General features: G+C 39.1%; 1 protein-coding gene across 7 annotated transcripts in view; it reads left to right on the top strand.

Moving 5' to 3' along the window:
- Positions 1-27,298, top strand: part of LTBP1 (latent transforming growth factor beta binding protein 1) — a 196,637-nt gene that overhangs the window by 127,808 nt on the left and 41,531 nt on the right. For 4 of the 7 annotated variants that reach the window (XM_080408153.1, XM_080408151.1, XM_080408154.1 and 1 more), the window contains 10 exons: positions 1,539-1,561; positions 2,572-2,674; positions 3,278-3,376; positions 5,440-5,565; positions 6,739-6,864; positions 7,554-7,676; positions 11,310-11,429; positions 16,500-16,622; positions 19,267-19,389; positions 23,674-23,796. In XM_080408153.1, coding sequence (XP_080264279.1) covers positions 1,539-1,561; positions 2,572-2,674; positions 3,278-3,376; positions 5,440-5,565; positions 6,739-6,864; positions 7,554-7,676; positions 11,310-11,429; positions 16,500-16,622; positions 19,267-19,389; positions 23,674-23,796 — 1,089 coding nt within the window. The remainder of the gene's footprint in view (positions 1-1,538; positions 1,562-2,571; positions 2,675-3,277; positions 3,377-5,439; positions 5,566-6,738; positions 6,865-7,553; positions 7,677-11,309; positions 11,430-16,499; positions 16,623-19,266; positions 19,390-23,673; positions 23,797-27,298) is intronic. The other 3 variants (XM_080408152.1, XM_080408156.1, XM_080408157.1) reach the window with 1 other exon arrangement.

Below are 27,298 nucleotides of genomic sequence, written 5' to 3' on the forward strand. Positions count from 1 at the left end.
TCTCACCCTTGCAGCTGTGTGCTTCCTCAGTGCGACCATGTTGGATCAGTCCTTCTCTGCTGGGCTGTTTAATGATTAGTTGACTACTCAAGGTATTTTTCTCAGTAATTTTTCTGCAAGCTCCTCTAAGAACTTGTAGCAGCCAAAATTCTCCTGAGTCTAAAACAAATGCAGAAGCAAAGAAATGCAGAAAGCATCGCTTTTATAAATACATTGCCAGCAAACTTGGCATGAACTGACTGTAGACAAGAAAAATGCATTGCTGAAGAACCCTCTCATGATACTGAGTACTTAACAGGTTATTTCCAAGTAGCAGTTATGTATCTGTAGTGTCAGGCTGTAATTAGAAAGTTTGTCAGCTAACTGTGCAAAATTCTGTGCAACATGGATTACTTTCCAGTTTAAATTACTGCTGTAGTTTTGCTTTCAAAAAGAAAATGGAGCTAAACTGAATCTGGAGAGAAAAATAAGTCATTCAAATATACTTACAGACTGTGCTGGATTATAAAGTCTCACATAAGCTTCTGAGCTTTTCTGTGTTGCAAAGTGGAAAAAAGTGGTGTATCATTTGCTAAAATATTACCTGAGTAATCAGAAAGATTATCACATTCTAGTAAATATTAAAACACAGAGAATCTGGAGTTAAAAAGAATGTTTTTAAAAATAAAAACATGCTTTTTAAAATATGCTTACTCTAAGTCAGCGATGACACATACACACTTGAATTTTATATTCCTTTTCTATATATGTTTGCATTTGGAACTTTTGAGATTTTATTAGTTCTCCCAGTTCTGATAATGAGCCTCTCCACTAATACTGAAGAAGCCAGAGCAAGAAGAATGAATTGTTTAAATTTTTTTTTAAATCTACCCTGTAGAAAATGTGAAAAATATTCTTATGGGTTTTTTACAGAAGCCAGTAGATTTTTATCAGTAAAAGACAAATTCAAAAAAGGCAGTCTGCAATGGAAAATAAAAATTTATATGAAATTTCTACCTCTTCTTCCCAGAAAAAAAGTCACTTTTGAGGAGGAAAAAAAAAACCAAACCACTTTTTCTTCCTTAAATAAAAGGCAAATTTCAAAACTTGGTATTTTTTTTTTTACAATAAATTCTTGCAGATTTGTTAATAGTTAGTTATTTATCATTATGGTATAATTTACCTTTAAAATAATTGCAGATGTTGCTGTTGCTTGGAAAGAATTAAAAAAGTTCAATCAGTGAGTTAATAACCTGTCAGTTTCTGGGATTGTTTCTAAGGAAACAAATAATTGTGAAACCTATAAGGCAGATGAGTACTGAGTGAATAATTACAAGCATTGGTCAGTGTATAGAATCTTATTCTGGTTGCAGGTTAGTTTTTACACTTGCTTCAGGAGCGCTACTTCAGGTTTGCACCATTTTGAAACAAGGTTAGAGCCTGAAATTGTTCTGCGATGGCAGCAACCACTTTCAAATGTGCTAGCAGTTTTAAATAGAATGTGTAAGTAAAAGTTGTGTGAAGTCTGATTAATTTTCTTTTTTTCTTTCTGGTTTTAGTGGCAACTGCATCCCCTGATCAGGTAAAACATGATGTGATTTATCTAGGGGATAGAATGCAGACGATGTGTATGAGATGTGATATGGTATCTCTGAAAAGGACTTGAGTTTTATGAGGAACAAACAACTCACTGTGGACTTACAGTGCAAACCCAGAGGCAAAAAGAGTTCATGTTATTAGTCTATACAGCAACGGGCAGGTAGTGAGGTACAGAAAAAGAGATTACTTTGGCTTCTCTTCTGGGCAATGGTGGAGGGTCTAGTACTGTATTGTACTATCCCATTCTGGAGCCTGTAGTTTAAAGAGGATATTGAAAAATGCAGACAATATGAAGGAGAGCTACAGGGACTGGCAGCTCGAAAAAATGAGTTGGAGACAAATCATGTGAAGCTTTGAGAGAAGCATTTGTGACACCTGCTTAAGAGACTTGGATTAATGCCGAAGTTAGTTCCTAGGGGTTTTAAGGTTGCTGTATACTCAGTGGAGAAGAACAGGTGTGTATCTGTGTTAAGTCCCCCATTCTGGAGGTTTCATATGCTGAAGACAATGGGATTTGTTAGGAATAACTGAAGCTGTACTTAATTTCGTTTTCCTAAAGACATACAAGCATCTTACACTTGTATGAAAATAAGTTGATCAGTGCAATAGCTAAGAGAGACCTTTCACAGTGATCGAAGTTTTAGAGACTTATGTGTTTGTATACTTTTGTGTGATGCTGAACTGCAATTAAATACTGTTTCTAAGCAGTTAAAGACCAGAAGATGAGAGAACTATGGAGGGACAAAACCAAAGAAACAATTAGAAGCTCCATGAAATGGCTGCTTCAAATAAAATTCATGTTAATTTGTATGCCGTTGTGTGTAAACATAGTATTCCATGTTCTTTCAGGCTTAAATTGGTGGTAATTAATGATCTGCTATTAAAAGCTGCTCATGTGAGAATGTTAGCAGCTTCTCAAGCCAGCAGTTTGTGGGTTGTCATGGTAGCTGAATTAATGTTTTCAAACTGTAAATTTTTAATAAATCTTTTTAGGAATTAGCTTCCCTCGATCAAGAAAGGCAGCCTGATCTAGAGCCGGGACAGCCTCAGCTTTCTCCTGGAATTTCAACAATTAACTTGCATCCACAGTTCCCAGGTACCTTGTTTTGATTTGTCTTTTAGTATGTGAGAATGCTTACAATCCTTCAAAGAACTGGACAATAGCAATTGTAACAGAGGTTAATCAAAAAGCAACCGAAGCTTCACAAGCAATTTTTCCATGAGCAAAATGCAAGGGGAAAAAACCCCAAATAAATCACAGAAGCTGAAGTGGGAGGAATTGAGAAGTTGGCATTGGCTGAGTGACTTGTTAGGAAAGAGAACTATTTTAGGCAAAAGCGATATCCTGGATTACATACATGAGAACTTTAATGTCAGTGGAGTTGAGGCCTTGTGCCCTTTTCAAGAGGAAGCTTTGCTTAGGTGCCTCCTTGTAGATTTATGCATAACTCTTGCTGCAAAAGTTTTACTATTATGCTTGCTTTCTTTAACACCTAAGGTTTTTTCACAAGCAGTAGAATGATGGAAAACTCAATTATACTTTTTTCTACACCAGATCTAAGCAGAATAGACTAATGAAAAGCTCCATAGTGTCTGGCTCATTCAGTATTGTGTGTGAATTCTTTAATGGTAGGGGGTTTTTTAATGCTTTAAGGGGGGTTTTTTTGGATGTGATTGATTTCCATTCCATGTCACACAGTAGTGATTGAGAAAACATCTCCTCCTCTGCCTGTTGAAGTTGCTCCTGAAGTCTCTACTTCGAGTGCAAGTCAAGTAATTGCACCTACTCAAGTTACAGGTATTGTACTTCCTTTTTAGAACTGAAATAAATTAACAAATGACTGTGAGTTCCTGACGTTGTAACTTGTTCCATGCTACTTCTGAATTATAATAGCAAGGAGAATGTAGCTGTAGAACAGAAAGAAATACTCTGGGGAGAGATATAAAGTAGAGAGGAACACAGCAATGAGGGTACTGTCAACACGAGCCAGGCCTGGGGCCCTCCCAGGATGTGCCTGCCGTTCTTGTGCCCACAAATAAGTGATGAGAGGAAAAAAATAATAATTCCACCTCAGATTGTGATCTGCAACCAAAGTCCAGAACCGAAGACTTCTTGGATACAAGTCAGGTCTTTAGAGAGTCTGCACATGTGTTCATGAAGCATATGTGATCATGTTCTTTGAGGGATGTAGACTGTGGGATGCAGATTGGCATGTTCTACAAAAAGCAGGTGAGGAGTTACTGTAAGACGTGTTTCGAAATGTTCTTTTGATGTTTGTGCTTCTTCCTTTTTTGATGGATTAAAGTTGCCTTTTCTACATCCATGTGTCAAGAAGTGAAAATAACAGAAATGCAAGTAATGCTCCTGTCATAGCTGAAATTTCTCTTAAGTAATGGCTGTGTCCAAAAGGCATGAAAATTTCACTTGCTTTAAGTTTGAAAACAAAAAGGTGAATGTACTATGTGTGTATACGTGAGAGCATTACAATGTCACGTTGGCTAGTCTCTCAGAATTAACACAGGCTTCGAAGCAATTGTAATAGCCAGGAAAATACTTCAAGATGCAGTATTGTATGTAGCAGCGATATCTAGGCCTACCAAGACGTTTCCCAGTTTGCATTCACAGGGAGAAATTGCACATGCTTTAATGAAAGTTTAACTCTTCAAAGATGGCTTTCCTTCATGCAGGAGTGTGTGCTTGAGTTGCACACAGTACGCACAGGGTCTAAATAACCCAGTTGTTTGAAGTACGATTCTGTCTGCGGTTAAATCCTCCTGAATCTACTGTAAGAGTAAAGAGTCCTTCTGTAAGCATTCAGCTGCCTCCTTCAGATTACCTATAATTACAGTTAGTCAATCCCATAATAAAGTTTACTAATTGTGATTGTCAAACCAAAATTTGGAAATCAGCTGTGCTGTGACTGTGCCCCTTCTGCCAGTCAGCTCCCTGCTTCCTTATAGGGAGAGGAAGTCACCCTGATGGGAACTCACACCAGTTAGAAAAAAAAAAAAAGGTAGCTTTCCATGTTGTGCTGTTTTTTCCTTCCTCAGGAAAAAGAGTAGAACTAGAAATTGCTGTGTTCTATAAACAAATCAATCTGTTGTTCAGATACAGTTCCAAGTGTTGTTCAGATATTTAAGAGATAGCAAAGTGAAGTAAGACTTGTAGGACAAAATCCTAAATTGGATTTAAAAAACTGAATGCAGTTAGAATTGAGAAGTTTTTGAGTGCCTTAATTCTGTACTTTAAGATTTAGTTAAATTTAAATGTAATCTATTTCTAAACAGTTTGGATAAATGACTCTTCTTTACAGATGTTGTCGTCTTTTTCAGGAATTGCAATTTCATACTGCTGTATAACCTTAGTTTAAATTGCAACTAAACAGAGTCATTAGTATTTTTTTGCAGTAACACATACACTTTGAGAATTTCTAAAACTACTCTAAGGGCTTAGTGTCCCACACTGCCCATATCTGAATCTCCTTATCTTAGAAAATACATCCAAGCCATTAACAGATGAGTACTCTGTAAAAATAATCAGAGAAACCCACTACAGTAATTTTCTTAACTTTTGATGCAAAGGTTAAATCGTATAATTTTTTATATTATCTTCATTTTACTTTATTTTTTTTTTATGTACCCATTTATAGATGTTGGATGGGACATGACAATATGTCACTAGGAAAGGCCTAGATAGTTTCTAGATTCTTCCAGATAAGGTATCCATTACAGAAACTCAGGACTTACAAACTTGATTTAGAGTTGTTTTCAGGCCTGTCTTTCTACCTAGATTACAGAATATTGTGCACTTACTGAACTATATGGGAGAGTTTAACATTAAATTTTTTCTTGTTTGCTTAGAAATCAACGAATGTACAGTAAATCCTGATATCTGTGGAGCAGGACACTGTGTTAATTTGCCTGTGGGATACACTTGCATCTGCTACGAGGGGTACAAGCTTAATGATCAGCAGACAAAGTGCACTGGTATGAATGGATGGTTTCAAAAATCTGAAATAACCATGCTGTGAAAAGCTTGAAATGTAGAGTCTGGTCAGGGGAAATGTAGAGTCTGGTCAGGGGAAATACGCTACAGAGCAGTCAGGAATCGATTCCTCTACTGAAAGCTTCCAAACTGCACAGAAACTAGTTTTTGTATGTCAAATAAAATTTGCCAGCTAGTGTCTGACACAGCCTTTCAGCTGCTAAAAAATGAACATGAAATTGATTCAATGAAAGGCCTTCCCATTGTGAGATGAGAGAAGAAGTGATTAGATAGACCAGCTCTTCTCAGCTTTATATCAGGTGTCTGAAATTATCAGACTGCTAGGAAGAAATACACTTCTGTTCGGAGAAAGAATGAATTAGTGCCTGTTTCTCAAATGATTTACCCAGCTACCAGCTCTGCAGCTAGACTAAATCCAACCAGCTTGTTAGGTCTTTCCTTTCAATCTTCTGCTGGAAAGAGAAAGTATATCATAAACATTCCAGAAGCATATTAGGAGATCTGTGAAGTGAGGTCTTCATCCCCTTCTAAGCTAGTAAGTTCTAGAACAGAGGGCTCTGATGAACATGAGGCAGAGCCCAGACTGGCTCTACATGAGCTGTTTCAGATTTGGAAGCAGCTGGGTCAGTAGCTTTCTTTCATTCACAGTGTGCTGGTTCCTCTGTAACTTGAATCAGGAAGAGTTTATTATATCATGTTGCCAGATTACGTACTATCAACTTTTCATGCTACCAAAAATTCAGTATCTTCATACTTACGTGTGCATGCTATCCAGTGCAACTACAGTATTAAAAAATAATTTACACACATACACAGCCAAATGGCAACTTAAAATCCTTCTATTTCATCCAAATTGTGTTAATGCTCCATGCTTGTAGCTTGTGCTCAGCCTGCTCTCAGTGTAGTGATTTGAATAGTAATCATATCACATTCTTCAGGTCAATGCAATGTTCTTACAGTCTAAGCCATTAAAAACACTTTTTTTCCAATCAAAACTATTTACTATGTCTTTTTTTGTAGCTCTGGGGGAGCGAAAAAGATACTTTTTCAAATAGTTAGTTATAAAATCAATCTTTTCAAAAGCATGGCATAGAATGCACAAAAAGAACCATAACTAAATCAAGTTAAGTCTTATGGTTTTATTTCTTTTATAGATATTAATGAGTGTAATCAGGCACCCCATCTCTGTTCCCTTGGACGCTGTGAAAATACAGAAGGAAGTTTCCTATGTATTTGCCAAGCTGGATTCATGGCCAGTGAAGATGGAACCGACTGCGTTGGTAATTACTGGTCTCCTTTATAGAAAACAAAAATATAAAAAAGAATCAAGAAGCTTATCTAAAATCCCCTAAAGTCCCATTTTCAGCTTTTTTCCTCAATGTCATTGGTACTGGACTGATGTCAGGAAGTGTTTTTACTGTCTCTTACTAGGTATGGTGATAATGTAGGAGCTACTCAGATATTTTCAACTTTTCAAAATGACTGTTGAAAAAGAAGACTTAATTCAGTATCATGTTTTTTTAGGAAAATTACCATTTAGTAAAAACATCCTCTGTGGTAGAAAATACAAAGATTCAAAACTCTTTCAATCACTAGCAGCTGTAACAAACTGTATTTTTAAATATAGCTGCAAACAGCCATGGACTTTGCAGAGCAAAAAAACCAGCCTGAATTGGCTGTGATCTTTTCCAGGTTTGTGCTGCCTTGAGCACAATATACACGCAGTGACACACATTGTGTTTGCAACCACAGAGCTGCTCACTGGCCACCTTCAACAGCCTGGTTGTTTCTAGGTCTCATTCTCTCTGCAATTACAAGCAGTGATGTAAAGATGGAACTGCTCAGTAACAACAGCTTCAAAAGTCCAAACTTACTCGTGTCTAATTAAAGCAGAGCTTAGAGGAGATGCAAACTTTCAGTGATTTCAAGGTGAAGCAGTTTCTCTTAACTTCTCTTTTTTCATCTGCAGATTTTGATGAATGTTCAAGACCTCATACTTGCGGGGAAGGCTTTTGTATAAATACTGTTGGCTCATACAGATGTGAATATTGTGATAGTGGATATCAAATGAACAGGAGAGGTGAATGTGAAGGTAGGTTTGGACTCTTCACCAGTAGTGATACAGTGACAGATGCAAACCAAATAGCTGCAATTGGGACAAGCCATTTGTTCACATTGACTGCTGTTTCTGATCTCAACAGAAAACTTTACGTCTGTTTCTTTATTTTTGAAGAAATTTGGCCATTAGATGGAAGTATTAAAATAACACAGTTTTTTTCATGTTTAACTTAGTATTTTTCTACCTGGTGTAGTCCTTCTGATTCCTTTCAATCTCCATTTGCTATTTGATTTCACATAGAATGTCTTGACACAGTGGTTTTATATCTATTTGTGTACACAGTTCCCTTTCCCCATCCCACTCTGTGCTTATTTCCATGGGCAATTTCTCTAGCTTCATCTTACCACCAGATTTCTCTCACAGCTACTTTCTTCATTTAATTTGCCTTCAGATCATTTAACTTCCCACTGTACACCAGCTGACAATGGCAGAACATTCATAATGACATTGCTTGTTTTATCTACAGTATGTCCTGGATGATGAAGTCACCATTTATTCATATCACAAAACAATGCCAAATGTTACCACAGTTTGGAATGATTAACGTTACCTGCTGTCGAAGGGAAGCTTAGGACTATGACTTGAGCTGCAAAGGAAGAATTCTTAGAGGGTGCAATCTTAACTAAGAAACCTTTTTGAGTACTCTCCAATCTTTTCAATTATTTGATGTCTGGAGCCACAATTTAATTCCTAGTATTTAGATTTAAAACACTGCAAAGGAGTTCCTCTGCTATGGACAGAACCATCTTGGGACAGCTATTTTAACAGGTCTCACCATGGGATCTCTTAATTTCATTGTTAGTCCTTCTCTGCATACTTTACTAAGTTTATGTTTCAAAAAAAAATAATTATATTTTCTCCTATAACAGGTAGCAAATGAAAAGTTGACTTTTTTTTTTTAATTTGAAAATATATATCTAGCAAATATTTCATGTTGCAGGAGATCTAGGACATCTGACCTTCGAAACTTCACATTATTTTTAGTGTGGTATTTCTGCCTTTTTTGCTGTCCTTTTTTCTTTTTCCATTTTTAACTTGAAATATGAACTAAAAACCACAAGTAGCCATTTCGTGTTAAACAGTTTTGTTCATGCTTTAGTCTAAGTTACTTAGGACAGAATAAAATTGCTAACACGTTAGGTTGCCTAGCAAATAAGCAACTTAAAGCTGCTGTGGATATTTGCTGTTTTGAGCATTGCTAAAAGATTCCTCTTTCTGTTCAGATTTTTTTTAAAAAAATTAAATAAATGTTTTGCACACTGCACTCTTACAACTACTTTTTCCAAATCTTCTCTGTCAGTAGAGAATCTGTGATTAAAATAGGCTAGAAATCAGAACATCCCAGTGCGTCAGATTTCTTATTAGCTTGTGTTTTAAGTAGTGTGGTGGTACTACTCTATCATTTAACTTAACAGTATGCAATTTCTGAAACCAAATTCTCTGTTGAAAGTTATTTAAGGTTGCTCAAGGGAAAAACCCTCCCACACTAAATCCATCAAACCAAGGAAATGACACATTCGGGGAATCATTTCACCATGTCATTACACCTACACATTATAGTCACCATACTGACAGATTCCAGATTCCACAAATAACTCCTTTCTACCTCCTCCACAGTTCAAAAACAAAGGCAAGAATCTTCCAAGCTGCGTACAACGCACATAGTTCGCTTACACTTCCTCATCTCATTTTCATCCTGCCTTCAGGTTATACCATACCAGCTCTGTCGTGCCTCTAGCCTGGGAAACATAGAGTGCATGTATATTGCTGTTGCAGAGTATTGTTTATGTAGAATAGTGTTATAGGCATAGCTGAAAATCATTGCATACAATTAAGTAGTCCTGTAAAATCTTCTTTAATTTAAGCTTTGCAGCATTTAGAATTTGACTGAAAATTTATGTACCAAATACATCATTCATGTTGTGTGTTTTCAGGGCAGGTACAGTCCAGGCAGTTTTGAGAACAGGTTTTAGCAGAACTGGATCTTTATGTTAATTAAGTAAAAAAATCTCACAGCAGTTTCACTGAGAAACAGTTGTAGGTCTGCATTGTAGCAGCTAAAGAGGCCTGGTTCTGGTTTTATGAGAAAGCATTCTCAGCTGGACAGTTGTGATTCTATGAAAAATTGTTATTTGCCTGCATCCAGTGAGTTGTTTGGAGCTGGAATGTTCAGTTTGCTGAAGCTGGGAATATTGTCCAGTTAAATTACAAGTGTGGGAGGCTACTTTCCTTCTGTGAGCTTGTTCCTAAAACCAGGAGTAAATTACCTCCCCAGTAGCTGTGCTGGAGTAGCAGTCCTTATTTGCAGAAGATGCAACTGCTAGGCTTGGGGCAGGCAAGGGGCAGGAGCTTAGGAAGCTGGGTTTAGAGGTGACTTTGATTTCATTAGTTCTGTGCACTGCATGAACCAAGTATTTGGTAGGAAACGTTGTAATTACTGTGTAATTAGAGACCGTATTGTAAAATGATGCTGAAGTATGGGAGCAGGCTGGAATGAGGCTGCCCACACTGTTTTAATTCTAGCATCTTCTGAACATTGGTCACTTGACAGCAACTTGTCTTTGAACATCATTATTGTGTGCGGTCTCTTTTAGATTGTATATATGGCATGCATTATGGGTTTCTTTGGTGCAGGACAAGAAGTTCTTGGTAGATGCTCAGAGCCTGGACATAAGATCCATGAGGTTTTTATGGCCTCTCTTGTTTTGTCATGTGTTGTAGCTCATGACGTGTCCAAACCTCAGCACAGCACCTGAGGGACCATCAGCACTCAGACTCTCATGGAGAGGAAGGCAAAATGGCAGTTTATTGAAAGACACAGGCATTTATATACTAGTAACAAAGCCAGCCCCTTCGTGGGTGGTTTTCTACTTGGTTCCTACGTTTCCGTCACAACACGTGATCTTCCGCATCGCCACGTTCCTATGCCACTACAATTCCCCCCTTGCATGCTACTACAGTCACGGGTAAACTAGGACCTCTCCTGATGCAACAATGACCCGAAGCATTGCCAGCCTCAGTGATGTGTGTTGCTTGTGCCTTCTTTCAAACATAATTAACTCTTTACTCCCTGTAAGCATCTTTGATTACCATTCACACAATCAAATTTATAGTCCACTTAATACTTATGTGCTGCATAACTCTAGGACCCTGGAGAACACCAAATTCCTCTTTGCTTTGAGAAGCCAGTTAGAATTTTATTGCTGTTGCAATGCACTTCCAAAGCCTCTTGAGACTTGACTATAGGAAGAACCTCAGGACACTTCCATATGGTAAAGGCGTGATGGAAACAAAGTTACTCTTACCTCCCTAAGCCAGAGATCCTATCTGCTGTGTGTTAGGGAGGACCTGCCAAAGCTTAGCAGTAGTTAACAGAAAATTCAGATGCAGTTGCATGTACTGTGAACTGGTTTATTTTTCAGAGATGCCCCTTTGCTGGGACAAATCTGTGTGAACTTGGGCCTTCCTGGGTCTCTAACAGATAACATACGGAAGTCTTTAAATGTATTAGTATAACATGAGCACAGTCAGAATAACCAGATTAGTTTATTGTTCTGTGTTCTGTTATGGCTTTGACCATATTTCCTTTTATCTTCTCTTTTGAAGACATTGATGAATGCCTGACTCCAGCTACTTGCCCAGATGCACAGTGCGTTAATGCTGCTGGCTCTTACCAGTGCATTCCTTGCAGAGTGGGATTCAGAGGCTGGAATGGACGGTGCCATGGTATGTTCAGTGTTCTTTGTGTCTCTGGTTCTTGTTCTGAGATGGTGTATTTCCTATTCCATCACAGCCTGATGACAGCACTGTACCCTGGGTCCCCATTTCATTCAATAATAATTGAAAACACAAAACTTTTTTAAATGGCTGTGTTCTCAGACACAGTATATTTGAGGAAATAGTGGTTTACTGTAGACAAACGAACATTGAATCTACACTGCAAACAATGCAGTTATGATTACAAAACAGAATTCCTGAAACAAAAAATATGGAACTGAAAGGGGCGTGTCATCAGTGAAATGCCAGTAGGCCATTGTTTGGAGATATTAACAAAATGAAGAACCATGAGAGTGCTAACATATCAGTGTGTCTGGCAGGCTTTTCAATAGGATATGGGAATTTGCTCACAAAGCATATTAGTAAAACTTCTTAACTGTCCATACTTCCAGCAAAACATTAGCACATCTTAAAGCAGCTGGTCTCACTTTAGGTTAGGGTTTTAGGACAGATTTCTCACATTATAGTTTGGTTGATTTGTTTTTAGATAGTAGATTATTCCTCCCCCTCCCCTAATCAGTTTTTTCTATTTGAGATATAGGTAAGAAAGAGCCAATGAATCTGTTGTGCAAAAAGAAAGAATCTTTTGGAGTTTTGAGTGCCACTTACTGGGGCACTACCAGAAACTTAAATTTGACCTCAATTGTGAACGCTATCTGTTGTGAATCCTCCTGTCCACTCTGTGTAATGCATGCCCTATAATTTGTGATGGTTGGAGTAATCATGTGACGTAAACAGGTGTGTAATAACCTACATAGGGGGTCTTTGCATTATTGTTGTAGGTCAGATCGGCAGTGCATTTCTATAGCTTATTTCCTAATTGCTCCCAGTTGATGTGATTTGGTTCAGTTCATGGAACAGTCTGAGAGCATTGTTTTGGTTGCAATAGCTTTGTAATATGGGCATCTACTGTGCTCCAGCCACAGATGGGCTTTTGATCTGTGGAGCAAGACTAGGGCCAAGTTGCAGTGAAGCACCTGAAAAATGTATGGTGTGGCTGACAGAGCCTTGCCACCAGTTTTGCTGTTTAGATTACACCTTTTTCAACCACCCTATTTCCTAAAGAAGGCATATTGTAGCAAATTAATTCTGTCTGAACATATCTGCTTGTTAAAATTTATCAGCATGTTATAGCTGCATTATTTGGTCATGTCATTTGACTTATTTTGGAGGAAAGTATTTCTTGGGTGATTTCATAGATTTTAATGGAGTTATAGCAAGCTATGAAATGTTTACAACAAACCAATTTGGTTCACTTAGCACACGTTACTCCATGTTCACTTTGTTTTGTACCTTGCCACCTGCCTGGATTCCTGCTGCCCTTCCAAAGAATGTGGCACATGCACTTTGTTATAAAGGTTTCCTCTTAATTAATTCATTTTTAAAAAAAATTAAAGTGGACTTTATTTTGCATTCTTCCCTGATATCAAGCTTGACTTCTATACCTATGTATATAAATAGCCTGGTACAAAATGCCATGGCTTAATTTTCACTTGGTTTGTTCTTGCTAACTGGGTCAGTAAGAGCATAATGAAAGAAAAGAAGTTGCTGCTCTGCTCAGATTTGCAAAGAGAACTAAGTCATGTAAGGGCTAAGTCTTGGTTCCAAGTTGCTGATACTTTTTTCCTTGTATTATTGCATGTAGTTTGCCTTTTTCCTTTGTTTTATGAAATGTTCTAAGCCTAGACATCTCTTTCATATCTTTAATGATGTGATCAGTCTTCATTTTCTGTCTGTCCTAGACTTATATCATGTTGGAAATGAGCCATACACATTTTGGAACGTGTAATGCAGACAGTTTGTCTTAAATCTGTAGTTTTGCAATAATGTACAATCTAAATATGCTGGAAAGGAAAATATTTTCCAAGTTATCTATGAAGGGTGTTTAAGTCCACTGTTCCATAAACTTATTTGTTTCTGCTGTTAGTTTAGGTCGGTTGCAGCTCTGCTGCTTTTCCCTAGTGCCATTTTCAGTATTATTTTTTTTTAACCTCATCTCATTCCTCTGCCTGCACTTTGTGCCCTAGAAAGTCTAGTGTAACAATTCTACAGTTCTTTGATGCTATTGATACTGTAATCTTCCAGGATTTAAAGCCAGGATTATAGCTATTTTTGTTTCATAAAGGCAAGTCAATCATTTCACTTCAAACTTTCCCTTCTAAACTGCAATTAAATGTGTATATACAGTGTGAGATGCATATTGAAAGAAATGAAAAATGGCACCTGCACACCCTGCCCCCTCATTGTCTTGAAATTACTACTGTTCCAGGTCCCTCAATGCATTTGTCATACAGGGAGTATTTGAAATAATTATTTTTTTTCATTTACTTGCAATCACTGTTTTTTTCCATCTTTCTCTCTCCACATGTGCACATTCAAATAAAGTGATAAATCATGATGTAGAATGACAGTAAAGTAGTACATGAATCTAGAGCACACTGCTCTGTGTTGAATAAATAAAAAAAATTAGATTGACAAAACTTTCTGGACCACTTGATCCTCATGGTTATCACTGTGATGGATTTTGCAGCTATGTGGTTAACAACAGTACTCATCTTGTAGAGCATCAAGGACCCTATCAGAAGATTTCAAAACTAGTACGGAGGTCAGCAGTGCTGATCCCTATACCTCTAGCTGTACTGTAGGGAGCTTCAGTAGAATCAGTTACAGCTCTGGACTTCATCTCTTAAGATATAGGTTCTGTTCCATGCTTTTCTGCTGGCTTTATGTGAAAGTCTCTTGATCTTTGAGTCCCATCCAAAAATCAGAAATATTGCAGGCTTTGTTTTCAAGAAGCTCGGAGATAAGTAGATGGAAATTAATCTGTAAGAATGAGGTTATTCAGTTGGAAATTTGCTTGCCTGACTGCTGAATTAGGTTCTCTGTGTTTTAACAAATTCTTGAATTAGAGCATTGATCATACACATTGAGAGCAAAGGTGGTGTTTTGTTGAGTGAGCACATCTTGCAACAGTAGGGACTTGAGAAATTAGTCTTGCAGAAAGGTGTAAGCAGTTTCACCTGCTGAACTACCATGGCAGAGCACCTGTGGTTCTGTGCTGTCATCTCTGGGGAGAATGCTGCTTGTGGTCTTGGCCAGGCTGCAACTAGGCATCTTGTTTACAGATTTAGAGGCTCGAGTGAGGAAACAAGAGTTGTAGGTCATTTGAAATATGGACAGTAATGGTGATTGCATTTGTGTCTGGGGCGAGATGGGCTTTGTCAAAGTCAGATTGTACAGGTGCTCATAAAAAGCCATGAATGATAAATACATATGAGGAAAATAGTTACTGCAGATATTCAGAATAGCTAATAAGAGCTATGATGATGATTTAAAGACCACTTATCTTTTTCCAGTTCTTCCTGTGCTACAGCTGCCTAAATAGTTCAAGCGCCTCAAATAATCAGTAGTTTTACTCTTCTCTATTGATTGATTTTTGTGTGCTTTATGGTGGCAAAAGACAAAATAATTGAGAGTAATATGATTTCTGGCACATAAAAGCAAATAAGATGTTATTCTTTTTCTGCATCAGTGAAGCTAAAAATTACAGCTTTTTCCACACAAACGAGGACACCTGCTTTGTGTTAACTACATTGCCAAAATAAATAAATAAAAGTTGAAAATTAATCTTTTATTCTTTAAATGAAAATGACTCCTAGGAAAAAGACAATATTGATTATTTTATAATACTGAATTAATTCTGGCTCTATTTATAACAAAAGGTGTTATTTGTTTATATGTTTACTTTTTTCTTTGTTGATTTCTACGATTTGCATTCAGAAGGAATTCTTGAAACTAATAAATAGTAACATAGAAATTTCATATTAGCTAAAGAGAATGGCCCATCTAGTTAATCCATTCTTACAGAGAATGATGAAAGTAGGTGTCTATGGGTTAGCTTATAGAAAATAAGTTTCTTTCAAGTCCTCCTGTAAATAAAGGATGGTTTGTGACCAGGAAGAGAGATTTTTCTTTTAAAACTTTTGTATTTAAAGGCATAATCCAATGGAGTTCCATGTCGCCTGTATAGATTAGCCTTACAAAGGGACCTGCATGAAGGGCAGAAATCCCCTTGAAATTCCTCAGATGTCAGCTAAGTCCTTTAGAGCCTGCCTCCTTTAAAGTCAATTTGAAAAATGTTCTCTGAGAAGGTCTCACATGTACATGTGTTCTGTAGTCTTTAGTTATGCACTGGAGAACTCCTTTAAATCCTATACATTAATTGACCTAGCTTTAAAAAACAGGAAAAACTCAACAGCAGAAAATGTGGTTGAGGTGTCTTCTAGCTTCCGAGAGGACCTGCTTGTTCCTGAGGACCTGTATGTAAGCCCCAGGTAAATAAGCAGAGGCAGCAGATTGGGGGGTTCTGACAGCACATCTTTAAAAAATAGTTTCAGAGAGAATAGCTTCTAACACAGTCTTGCCAGCCTGAGCTCTGTCAACTTTTCTGGACTGTTCCTTGCAGTAGCAGAAGGATTCGTGATAACGGTTATAAGGTGCTAGCAGCTGCTACTGCTTTTATCACAGGTACATATCCTAAGAGTAAATCTGTGTAATGCAAGAATGAACGTGCCAGCACTTGCTGACCTCTTCTCTATACTAAAGCTACACTGCTTTAAGCTACTGTGGGAAAATCATGGGCAAAATAATCTTATTCAGATAAGGATGATGCGGACACAGGTAGTTCATAGTGCAACCCCGATTTAAAAAAAAGACAAGAAACAGGAAGAAGAAGGTTTGTTAGCCTAAACTGCAGTCCTTGTAGGACTGGGATTGAAAGCTTTGTTTTAGTCTTGTAGGCACTGAGTATAGTTGAGTGTTCAAGCACCAGGCAGCTCAAGTTCAAATCAGGTTCAAATTTTTAAAATCAGAATTGCTGCAGAGTTGTCAAGGTCAAAATATACAGGAAAACTGAGTATTAACCATGCTTATGGCAGAACTTGAAAAAATTCCCAGGCTCAACTGAAAGATGGTTGTACCCAAGTTAATCAAACACTTATACTTTCTTTATATTTACAGATATAGATGAATGTCAGTATGGTAATCTCTGTACAAATGGACGTTGTGAAAATATGGAGGGGTCTTTCAGATGTATTTGTGGCCAAGGTTTCAAACTCTCTGCATCGGAGGATCAGTGTGAAGGTAGGAAAGAGTATGGTTACAATTCAGAAGGCTGCACTTATATTTTAGAATAATATTTTTCATCTAATAGTATTCCTTTAAATGGAGGACCACAAATGTACAAAACTGAAGCTAAATAACCAAAAAAGTAAGAAAATGTATTTCTATTTTATGGCTTTCACGGACACATTGTAGATTTTAACATTTGCTATAAAGCAAATCAAGACCATACAGTAATATTTCCATTGCTAAATTGCCATTTCTGCAAAACCCATGGAATTTCTGACATTTTGGGAGTTTGGGGACAGTGGCTTTCGCTGCTGTCATGATTTAACCCCAGCCAGCAACCAACCACCACGTAGCTGCTCGCTCTCTCCCCCTCACCCAGAGGGATGGGGAGGAGAATCAGAAAGGAATGTAAAATTCGAGAGTTAAGATAAGAAAATTTTATAGGTAAAGCAAAAGCCGCACATGCAAGCAAAGCAAAACAACAAATTAATTCACCACTTCCCATGGGCAGGCAGGTGCTCAGCCATCCCCAGGAAAGCTGGGCTCTATCACACGTAATGGTTCTCAGGAAGACAAACATCATAATGCCATATCCCCCCCCTTTCCTTCTCCTTGCCCCAGTTTACATACTCAGCGTGACGTCACATGGTATGGAATACCCCTTTGGCTAGTTCGGGTCAGCTGTCCTGGCTGTGTCCCCTCCCGATTTCCCGTGCCCCTCCAGCCCTGTCACTGGTAGGGCCTGTGAGAAACTCAAAAGTCCTTGATGTAGTATAAACATCACCCAGCAACAACTAAAAACCTCAGTGTGCTATCAACATTGTTTTCACATCAGAGCCAAAACACAGCACTGCACCAGCTACTAAGAAGAAAACTAACTCTATCCCAGCTGAAACCAGGACAGCTGCCTTAACTGCTTTTCTTTCTGTCCTTTTTTTTTTTCTTTCTTTCTTTTTTTTCTTTCGTGCTGGTGAGTGGAACCAAAAAACCCAGGCTGCACCCTCCTGGAACCCAGCAGCATCCGTTAACAGAGCTGATGGCTGCGTTTGTGTCACAGCATTTCAAGTAGCACATCCAGGAGAGAGAGAGTTTGGTGGTGTATTTCTAAGAACAGTACCTGTACCTCCAAAGTGTCAGGCACTACATTTCTTCTACATCTAAAATTCCCATCAGGATTGCTCCAGTGGATCAAAATTAGGTCTGAAGTCAGAGCAGAGCAGTCTGAGAGAGAACCTAGGGTGTGTACAGGAGGTATAAATGCCCCTCTCTTTAGGGAGAGGGGACTTCTGGAAACTTGTCCCTAAAGGTGAAAATCGGGGGGAATGCCTCCAAGCTGTGGAAGCACACAGAAACCTGAACATTACTTTTCAGATGTTGGTTTTTCTTCTTTTCCTTTCCCCCTACCCTTCCCTAAGTTTGTCTCTGTAGCACCAAACACTTTCAGACTTCTGAGTGCTAAAAATAATACAGTAAAACTGAATGATCGTTCACATTAATTTCTCAGGAAGTTTGAAACAAAACATCAGTGTAAGTTAAGTGTTTTGAGTGAGTTAAATGTGCTGTCCCGGACACACAGCACATTTGGCCTTGGGGAAAGTATGTAGACAAAGTTTGCTGCTTCCTCTGAGCCTTTCATGGAAAAAGGCCCTTGCCAAGCCGCGCTGGCATGTGCAGACTGTTCTTCTTAAAGTGCACCCTTCTAAAGTAAGGACCCATACACGTGCCCAGATGCTTCATGCAGCCCCACAGATTTCGGTGATCCTTAAATTCAGCATTTCTGTGGTCACAAGGGACCGTTACTCCAGAGGTCAGACTATGTAGCCGTAACATAGATCTGAAAAACCTCATTGAGTAACTCTGTCCTGTTTGAATTGGAGTATGTTTTCAGAAAGACATTCAGCTGTACCTGTCTTAGAAGTGAGTAAGAACCTACTGTATCAATTTAATTACTGTTCTTTAATGAGTATTTTATAAATAAGGGAGGGAAAACAGGCTTCCCAGCTCAAACAAGACATGTGCTATGTTCTGAATTCAAAGTGACACTCCTCTCCAATATTCTGAGTTTTTCATAGGAAAATTTAAGTTTGATGTTCAAGTCCTTTAGTTAACCCAGGCTGACCCCAGTTTATGAGAACTGGGAGTGCTGAGGGATTAACAGTGACACTGGAAGCAAAGAGATGTTGCCCCATACTTACAGGATTAATACTGTTACAAGGCAAGCATTTAAAGGAGCCTTAAGGTACAATTCAATAGAGGAACAGCCTGTCCGTGTGCCTCTCAAAACCACACCCTGTTTAAAGGTGGTGATCCTGCTGGAAAGTATTTTGTGGGTTTTGCTGATTCACTGGAGTGGTTGGCTTTACCTTTGCCAGATATATGTCAAGCAGCATGTGTGTGTACTTGTGTGTCTGTGTGTACCCATTTGTGCATTGAGGGATATATTAACATTACAGGAGAGAATGCTGAATGCAGTCATCTCAAGGAAAACATCCAGTCTGCAATTTCACATATTTTTATGCATCATATTGACTGTACACATTTGTTAATAAGACCTAGAAGAAGACTGGATACTGACACTCTGCTCTGATATTGCACCGTTTGATTAGTAATTGGTATTTTCAGATGTGTTATGTTTTCGCTGTCTCTTTTGCTACAGATATAGATGAATGCCAGCGCCGATCACTCTGTATGAATGGACGCTGCAGGAACACAGAAGGGTCTTTTAGATGTATTTGTAGCCAAGGCTACACGTTGTCATCTACTGGAGATCAGTGTGAAGGTAAGCTTGTAGACATAAGCTACTGATTCATTTTTTTCAATTAGATCTTAAGTATTTCAGCTATAGGCATGAACACTTTTGAGAATGGGGCAGAAACATATATTGGTCCTCTTTCTTTCTTTATACTTTACTGTCAACCATTCAACAGTCCCCACCTACACAGCCACATATTTAATGGATTCTTAGAAATAGTCCCTGTCATCTTTCCACGTACAAGAAATCAGCACATGTGTTCTCAACAGTAAGATTGGGAGAGCAGCTGACATCGTTACCAAAAACAATTAAGTGTTGCCAAACCTTGTTGCTCAAGTTCTGACACAGGGATTCTGTATTACAAAAGCTTCTGCCAGCAGACAGGGGCCTACTAAGTTAAAACTTCTTCTCCAGCTGGTTTTGGGAACCTGTAGCCAGCCACCACAATCCACATGTGCACTGGCAGGAGAAAATATGTAGTATAAGATGAGCTCCAGGGGGATCTGCTGGAGCCCACAGCTTTCACTGTCTTAGAATGCAGTCTATATACTGAGCTTGTTAAAAGAAAAATAAGAGGTGGAAGATGGACAGTAAATGTAGGGAGAAATGCTGTGTTATAGAAAACATAAACATTATATTATCTCTCAAGTAGAACAATTTAATCGTCCACTAATTGGCAAACAGATTTTATTTTAATTAATTATTTCAAAGCTACTCCCTCTTCTCCATTGTTGGCTATACTACTTGATACGGTAAGTCTGCCACACTACTCATGGTCACCTTGAGCTTGTGAGATTACTTCCTAGTGAGTTCCAGAAAAGATTGTACTTCTGTTGTTTCCTTGTCTCACCCTGGGGTGGGGGGGAACTCTCAGTTAAGGTTTCACCATGCCATAAATGTGGTATTAGCACATAAAAGCTTTCCAGTCTGGTGTGCTTTATGTAGTTGCTGATGCCACAGAAAATGAACCTTCTTACTGCTGTTCTACCCAATCGTGTTCTGCTGCTCGGTTATCCTGCACCCAGCGCTCTAGAAGGCCGTTCCCACCTTCTCCCCCACAGCAGTAAGTCAGGAATCCTTCACTCCGAGTATTCTAGGTAGAAGAGCAGTTCCCCCTGAGCCAAGCACATGCTGTCTTCTCAAGAGAAACCTGCAACATCAGACTAGGCTTCATCATCAACGATGATACTGGATTGTCCACATTTAATGAGTGACAGCATCTCTTGAAATTCTCACCACCAAGGAATACGGATATCTTATAAAATCTCCTCAGCACACTGATACTCTTTGGTACTGACCTGTTTGGAGAATCTGGTCATAGAAGAACTCAGCGCAATCTTCTCAGAGTTCCTGGTGAATACCAGCATGTTGTGCTTTAACCCCAGCTGGTAATTAAGTACCACAGAGCCACTCACTCGCTCCCGCCTCACCCCGAGGGATGGGGAGAAGAGTTGGAAAGGAATGTAAAACTTGAGGGCTGAGGTAAGAACAATTTAATAATTTAGATAGAATAAAAATGAAAGAACAATAATAACGATGATGACAATAACGGTAATAATGAAAAGGGGAAGGGAAAGAATAAAATCCAGAGGGAAAGGAAGAAGGGAACACATGGTGCACAATGCAACTGCTCACCACCTGCTGATCAATGCCCAGCCGGTCCCCAAGCAACGAGCTGCCCGCCCCGGCCAACCCCCGGGTATATATACCAGCCCTGACGTCCTGTGGTATGGAACACCGCTTTGGCTAGTTCAGGTCAGCTGACCTGGCTGTGCCCCCTCCCAGTTCCTTTTTACTAACAATGCCTGAGGAAAAGTCTCACATCACAGCCAAAACACAGCACCTATTAGCTCCTAAGATAATTAACTCCATCCCAGCTGAAACCAGAACACAGTATCGCTTGCATCAGCTTCAAGAAATGTGGGCTGATGATGCAAGGCGCTAGAAACTTGTGTCAAAGAATTTTGCTGTCACCAGGTTTCAAGATCTTCATGAGTCGCAACAGATGCAGAGCTAACTGTGTCAAGAATCAAAGAAAAATGTGGTGGAAGAGATCACTGGTCCTTCCCGCCTCCGGAAGGCAGAATAGACTCATCTAACCTACTCTGAGCAGGCTTCAGCAGATGTGATTCCAAACATCTCTTCAAGCAGCCTGTGCCAGTCAGTCTTTCTGCCCTATTCTCATTCAGCGTATTTTTCTTGAGACGGAGAGACACTGAGACTTTCTGCTCTCTGTTGCTCTGAATATGAGGGAACACAAAGTGTGAGCGCACCTGTGGCCTTGTCTCAACTGACAGGCAGTATGAACATGTACCAGCTGACTTACAGACTGTATGTCTCAAAGAACTGGGATTACTGGAAAAGTCAATCTGAAGCCTAGGAGGCTCCAGTGTTCTCTTAGGAGCCATCAGAGATTTTGGTAGCCAAAATGCTGAAGACATGCGCGTGTAAAGGATGGTAAAAATCACTGAACATCTCAAGCACGAGTTACTGTCTGATTTTTCTGGAGGTTCTTGTGCAGCAACCATAGGACCTGTGAAGATTCAATAGAGAAGAAGAGGTTTGCATCCTATATGGATAATAATGCATTTTGACTGGACTTGGCAGAAGAAGCCTTCTTGTTGTGAGACTTGGCATTAACTCAGCCCAAGGGAGTCATTAATTTTTTCTCATGCTCCTTGTCAAAATTAATTGCTGTTTTAAATAAACCACAGTTTATTTCTCAGTTGAAAATTATTATAAAACATGCGGTTATCAAAAGGTCACAACTTTGTCAGCATTAAGTGCTTTTTTATCTGCAATAACATTCATTTATGTAAGAAAGCTACCCCTATTTCTTATTTTTATCAAATGGATTAAATCCCAACGATATTTGTACTCTCATGTAGTGTGGGCTTTCCAGAGATAAGTGTAGAAGTGAGGTCATGTCCTCTTTTTTTAAATACAATTGTTAGTCATTCCTGCAACACAGGAACAAGTTGTAATTCTAATCAGCTAGAATTCATGCTTAAGAAATCAGAATAATCAGAGGCAGTGGAAAAAGTCTTTGATAACTGTTTCTCAAAGGAAACTATCAACATTATCAGAGCAATAGGCTCAGTGAATTACAAGGCAGGGCACTGTGGAGGCAAGGGAAAGTTGCTTATGAGATGCTTCTTTTGACTCTTTTTGTTTGCTGTTTGCTTTTAAAACTTAGAGGCACAGTCATCAAACCCCTTGTGATCTTTAGCTGTAGTGAAACAAAACCTTATAATATCACAGGAATGTAGGCACTAGCCGAGTTCATCCTGCACCCACAGTAGCTGTGCTCTTTCCTCCATTGGGTTGCCTTGAAGCCCTTCGAAAGAAAGAGGAAGACAAGCCACTAGGTAGAGACAATGCCAGTGTCCTGTTCTTGAAATATTTGATTACTCTGTATCTAGTTTGTGTCCTGAAAGTTGTCCTGCTACGTGTCCATCAGCATGTTTATCCCATGGATGTCAAGACACTAGGGCAGAGTCTACAAGCCTGAGGCTTGATGCTGGGAATTTGCTGTGTAGGCAGCTGGGAGCTAGTACCTTGACTCCAGCTGGGTTTATGGCTTGGGTGCAGCACTGTGCAAAAGCTTCATGTCCAAGCTGCTAAGCCTGCGAAATGGTCTACTGCATCACATGAACTGCATGCAAAAGTAACCGCTAGCACGGCAGTACACACAGTGTGATCCCTGTCCTACGGGCCTCCTGTCCACGTGGTGGTTTTGTGAGTAGCCTGCGGAGAAGAACCTCCTCTGGGGTGACACACTGGATGTGCTTGGGCTTGCCCATACTCTGGGGGATGTCTGAGTAAGGTCACTTCCCACTCAGGGATCTCTGTGTAGTCGTCTAAACGTGCCCAAAGATGCAGATTGGAAAGTACAAATTTGCATTAGTAGGTATTTTTTGTATCTGTCTTTTAAACACATAGCTGCTTGGCATTCTTTTTAACTGCAGTGCTGTAGCACCGCAGTCACTGTTACAGTAGGGTAGAGAGTGGTATGAAGTTCTGTTATGGTAGCTTTCATGAGAGATGCAGATGGCATGTTAGATATATTTGCTAGGAATAAATGACATACAAACTCAAGTTTTAAAGCTCTCTAGAAATAGAATTTTGATGATATGATGAAAGGGAAATTAAAAGGACACTCTAAAGTGTAGCAAACTTGATTTCCACACATGCATGCTGTTATTAAAGGGCACGGTAGCTTCAAGTTGCTACATTAGTTTCAAAGTATCGCTATTAGAAGTTTCACCAGTTTTTACACCATTTAATAAATCAATTACATTTTTATTTCAGATGTTGATGAATGCCTTCAAGACAGTGATATTTGCCTCAGAGGAAACTGCATGAATACTGATGGGTCTTACAAATGCACTTGTCCAGATGGTTTCCAGCAGATAGCAAATAGGGGATGTCAAGGTATGAAATAACTATAAAAATATACCTGGATCATTACTACAAATGTGGCATCATGCTAAGGAAGATAAAGTTGTTTAATTTGTCATTTGTAGTACTTTCTTACTCATTTTATGTGGCTCTCTGTAAATATATGCTGAGAAATTATTTCAAGAGGCTGAAATCTCAGCCTTCATGACTTGAAAGAGAATCTATATTAGAACTAACAGAGATACAGTGCTGCGTTTTCCTGAAACCTGGAAACATTTGACAGAACCTTCTGTGTTTGTGAATCCGTGGTATAACAGGAAGAGCAGTATAGTTAGTGTCACATCACGTTAGGTAAACCTCTCTCACATCTAAAATGCTTGCAGTGCTTTGTGGAAGATGGGTGGGGAGGGAAGAGAACGTGTTACCTGAGGCTGAGTCAGCATTGCCAAACCCAGAAAAATATTTCCCAGCTTTTAGTTGTGAACGAACCCAACTCCATGTTGGCACAACATCCAGGCATGCCTCACTGCTCCCTTTTGCTCTCCATTTTCATGAAACGAGAGCCATGGTATTACAGCTGGGAAGTGATAGCATGTTTGTGCTCTGCATGGCGGGAGGACCAGGGGACTGGACTTTGCTTTGGCTGCTCTCTTATGCACCACGTAGGCTTGAGCTGAGAGACTGTATTCTAGCTGATCGATGTTGAAGATTTTGTGACCAACAGTAAAAGTTCTGAGTATTCTATGTGACTGCCTTCTAATTCAGAAAATGAGGTGTTTAACATACAGAAGTGCTAAAAGTAGACCTTGCTTTAGCAGGGAAAAGAGAATTGATCATAAGCTGTAAATCAATGCCAGCTTTGATACCCCTCCACTATGTAAAGTAGTACTATATCAACTTCATGTTTTAAATGAATAAATATAATAAAACTGAAAGCACTTGTGAGCCAACTAAGGGACACAGAGTATTTTTAACAGAAAAATGTGAATGAAAATTGGAAATCATTTCAGGTGAGAGCACCACACTTAAGAAGACCACCAGCTCTGTAAAGTAACAAGATGCTGTTATTATTATAAGAGGGGAGTGAAACTGCTTGAGAAATAGACAGATCAATATCAAAACAAATGGAAGGAAGAAAGGGGGAGCTGATATACGGAATACTGACAAGCTAGAATAGCAAAGAAGTGGACACGGTGAAAGAACATAAAGGGAGGTCTCTGACCAGCAGAATTAAGTATGGTTAGACTTTTACTTTGTTGACTGCTTGTTGTTAAGCTGTTGCAGGATGCAACAGTAGAATTTTTATTTGTCAAAGATGGAAATCTTCAATATATTTTCTTGGCCCGTATCTTGTACTGATCAAAACTAGCCATACTTGTATCATAAATGATGACTTCTTTGCATTTCAACAGTACCTTCAAAATATTTTAAGCAGCAGATAAACTGAGACATTTTTAAATGATTGAAAGCTAGTTCTATCAGAGTTCTGTAATAGCAAGAAAAAAACATACAATTTTTGAGAGAATTTACCTGGTGAGATTAGGGGCATGATAAAAGATCCAGATAATAGGCCACTAGGGCGGAATGACCTTGATCACATGGTATACCGGTATAAGCAAACAATGTGCATTTCAGTATACCCAGTTCTGTACTGAAGAAGAAATCTCAGTCATGCTTGTGGGGTAGTGGACTTCCTTCTGGGGTGCAGTTGCTGAGAAGCATTTAGGGGTCAGAGACAGCTGAATATGAGCATCCAGTGCAACCTTGTTGTCAGTAGGACTAATGCACTCCCCAGAAGATTGAAAAAAAAAATCAGAATATCCAGCAGGAGTACGCAAGTGTGTCTTACCTCCATTTCGCACTCATACAGCTCCTCTTGGCACACTGTTGTACACTGACATTCTGGTGCCCACAATTCAAAATGGATGTTGATTAGCTGAAGAGAGTCAGAGATGAACCCAAAAAAGCTGATGGCCTGGGGGGAAAAGGATTGAATGCTTTTAAGCTGTTGATTTTGTTTGGAGAAAAAAATAAAAATAAAAAATGAAGTGACTTGATCATAGCCTTATTATGTTCAAAGGAAACCATAATTGAAAGTAGAGAGCTATTGAATTAAACTGGCGACTTTATCAGACTGCAGTGTCTGCAAGTTGAATGTGGACTAGACTAGAAATTAGGAACATGCGTTCTGGTAGAGCAAAATTGAAAAGAGTCCAAAACATTAGAAAGTGTGCAGTTTGCTTTTTCAGATGAATTACTCAATTTCCCTAACATTGTTAATTTTGCTTTCCTGTCTTTTGGTACATCATTCTGCCTGACGTAATCAGCTGGTTTGGTTTCCAGTATTTTTCTGGCAGTTTTAAGAAACTGACAGCTTAGTCTCGAGAACAGTGCGGGTCCTGAGAAGGTACCGTACTATCCTTGTCGTTGCGGATCTCCCACCTTCCCTGACTCTCAGAGAGCTTCAGGAAGTGTGTCATCGGTCAGCATTTACTATGAATTCCGAGAAAACTTTATACATGTGGGTGTTGTGTGAAGCGCACTGATGTTTCCCTGCGCACCTCATACAGATACTATCCTTCCCCAAGCTGCTTCTGTTCTTTCCGCATATGTGCTGTGACTTCAGGACACTGACCGGGAAGGTTTACACACAGAACTGAATCAGTTTGTATCTAAAGAAAATTCTATAGGGATGTGATGGGTCTTAAAGTGGTGGTATTGAAATCATAATTTCTGTAGTCCGTCAAAATTAGTATCTACCTTAATGCATTTTGTATGGCTGTAACAATGGCCAGAATCTAAGAACAAAAGACACAGTTAAGAATTTCTGCTATCTGTGATGATGGATGAATGAGCCACATGTGTAAGTTTTGTTTGTAAATTTGTGTTTGATCTCAGCATGGTACTGAAAACATCTTAATAGGTTTCTGTAAAGCAAAATGTGAGAGTGCAATTACAATGCGAGTGGTAATTCATGTGAAAGTGGTACCACCTTACTGAATGGTTGCCGTCCTTAAGTTCTGATGGCAGGTTTTGCTCTTAGGATGAGATACCAATCAGAAGAAATGCTTGGTTTTCAGATTCACAAGTTTGAAAGGCAGTGTTTGAAAAATGTTTTCTAAGTTTAAAAACAAAAAAAAGCGATGACAGACTCTTATATAGCAACCTTTTGGGACCATTCCCATTCCCTATCAGCAAAAAAGAGCGTTTGGCATTAAACTGTCTAAAATCAGCCCACTGGGAAAAAACGCAACTCCAGACCTGCTGGTAACATGTGGAGCCAGATGTACAAGCTGACCAGTATGCAGCAATCAAAAAGCAGTGAGATGGAACCGTCTGAGAATTCCCCTCGTACAGAAGAAATGCTGGCTAGTACAGAGCTTATACTGATACCTCACAGATCACTCTCATCTGCTCATCCTCACTGCAGAGAGCAATACAGTGAGAGTATGATGCAGCAGAACATACTGATGCCTACACAGAGTTTAAGAATGATCCCAGAAGATTTGGTTACTCTGGAAAATGAACTCTGTTT

The sequence above is a fragment of the Falco punctatus genome (genome assembly GCF_963210335.1).
Source record: "Falco punctatus genome assembly, chromosome: 12".
NCBI lineage: Eukaryota > Metazoa > Chordata > Aves > Falconiformes > Falconidae > Falco > Falco punctatus.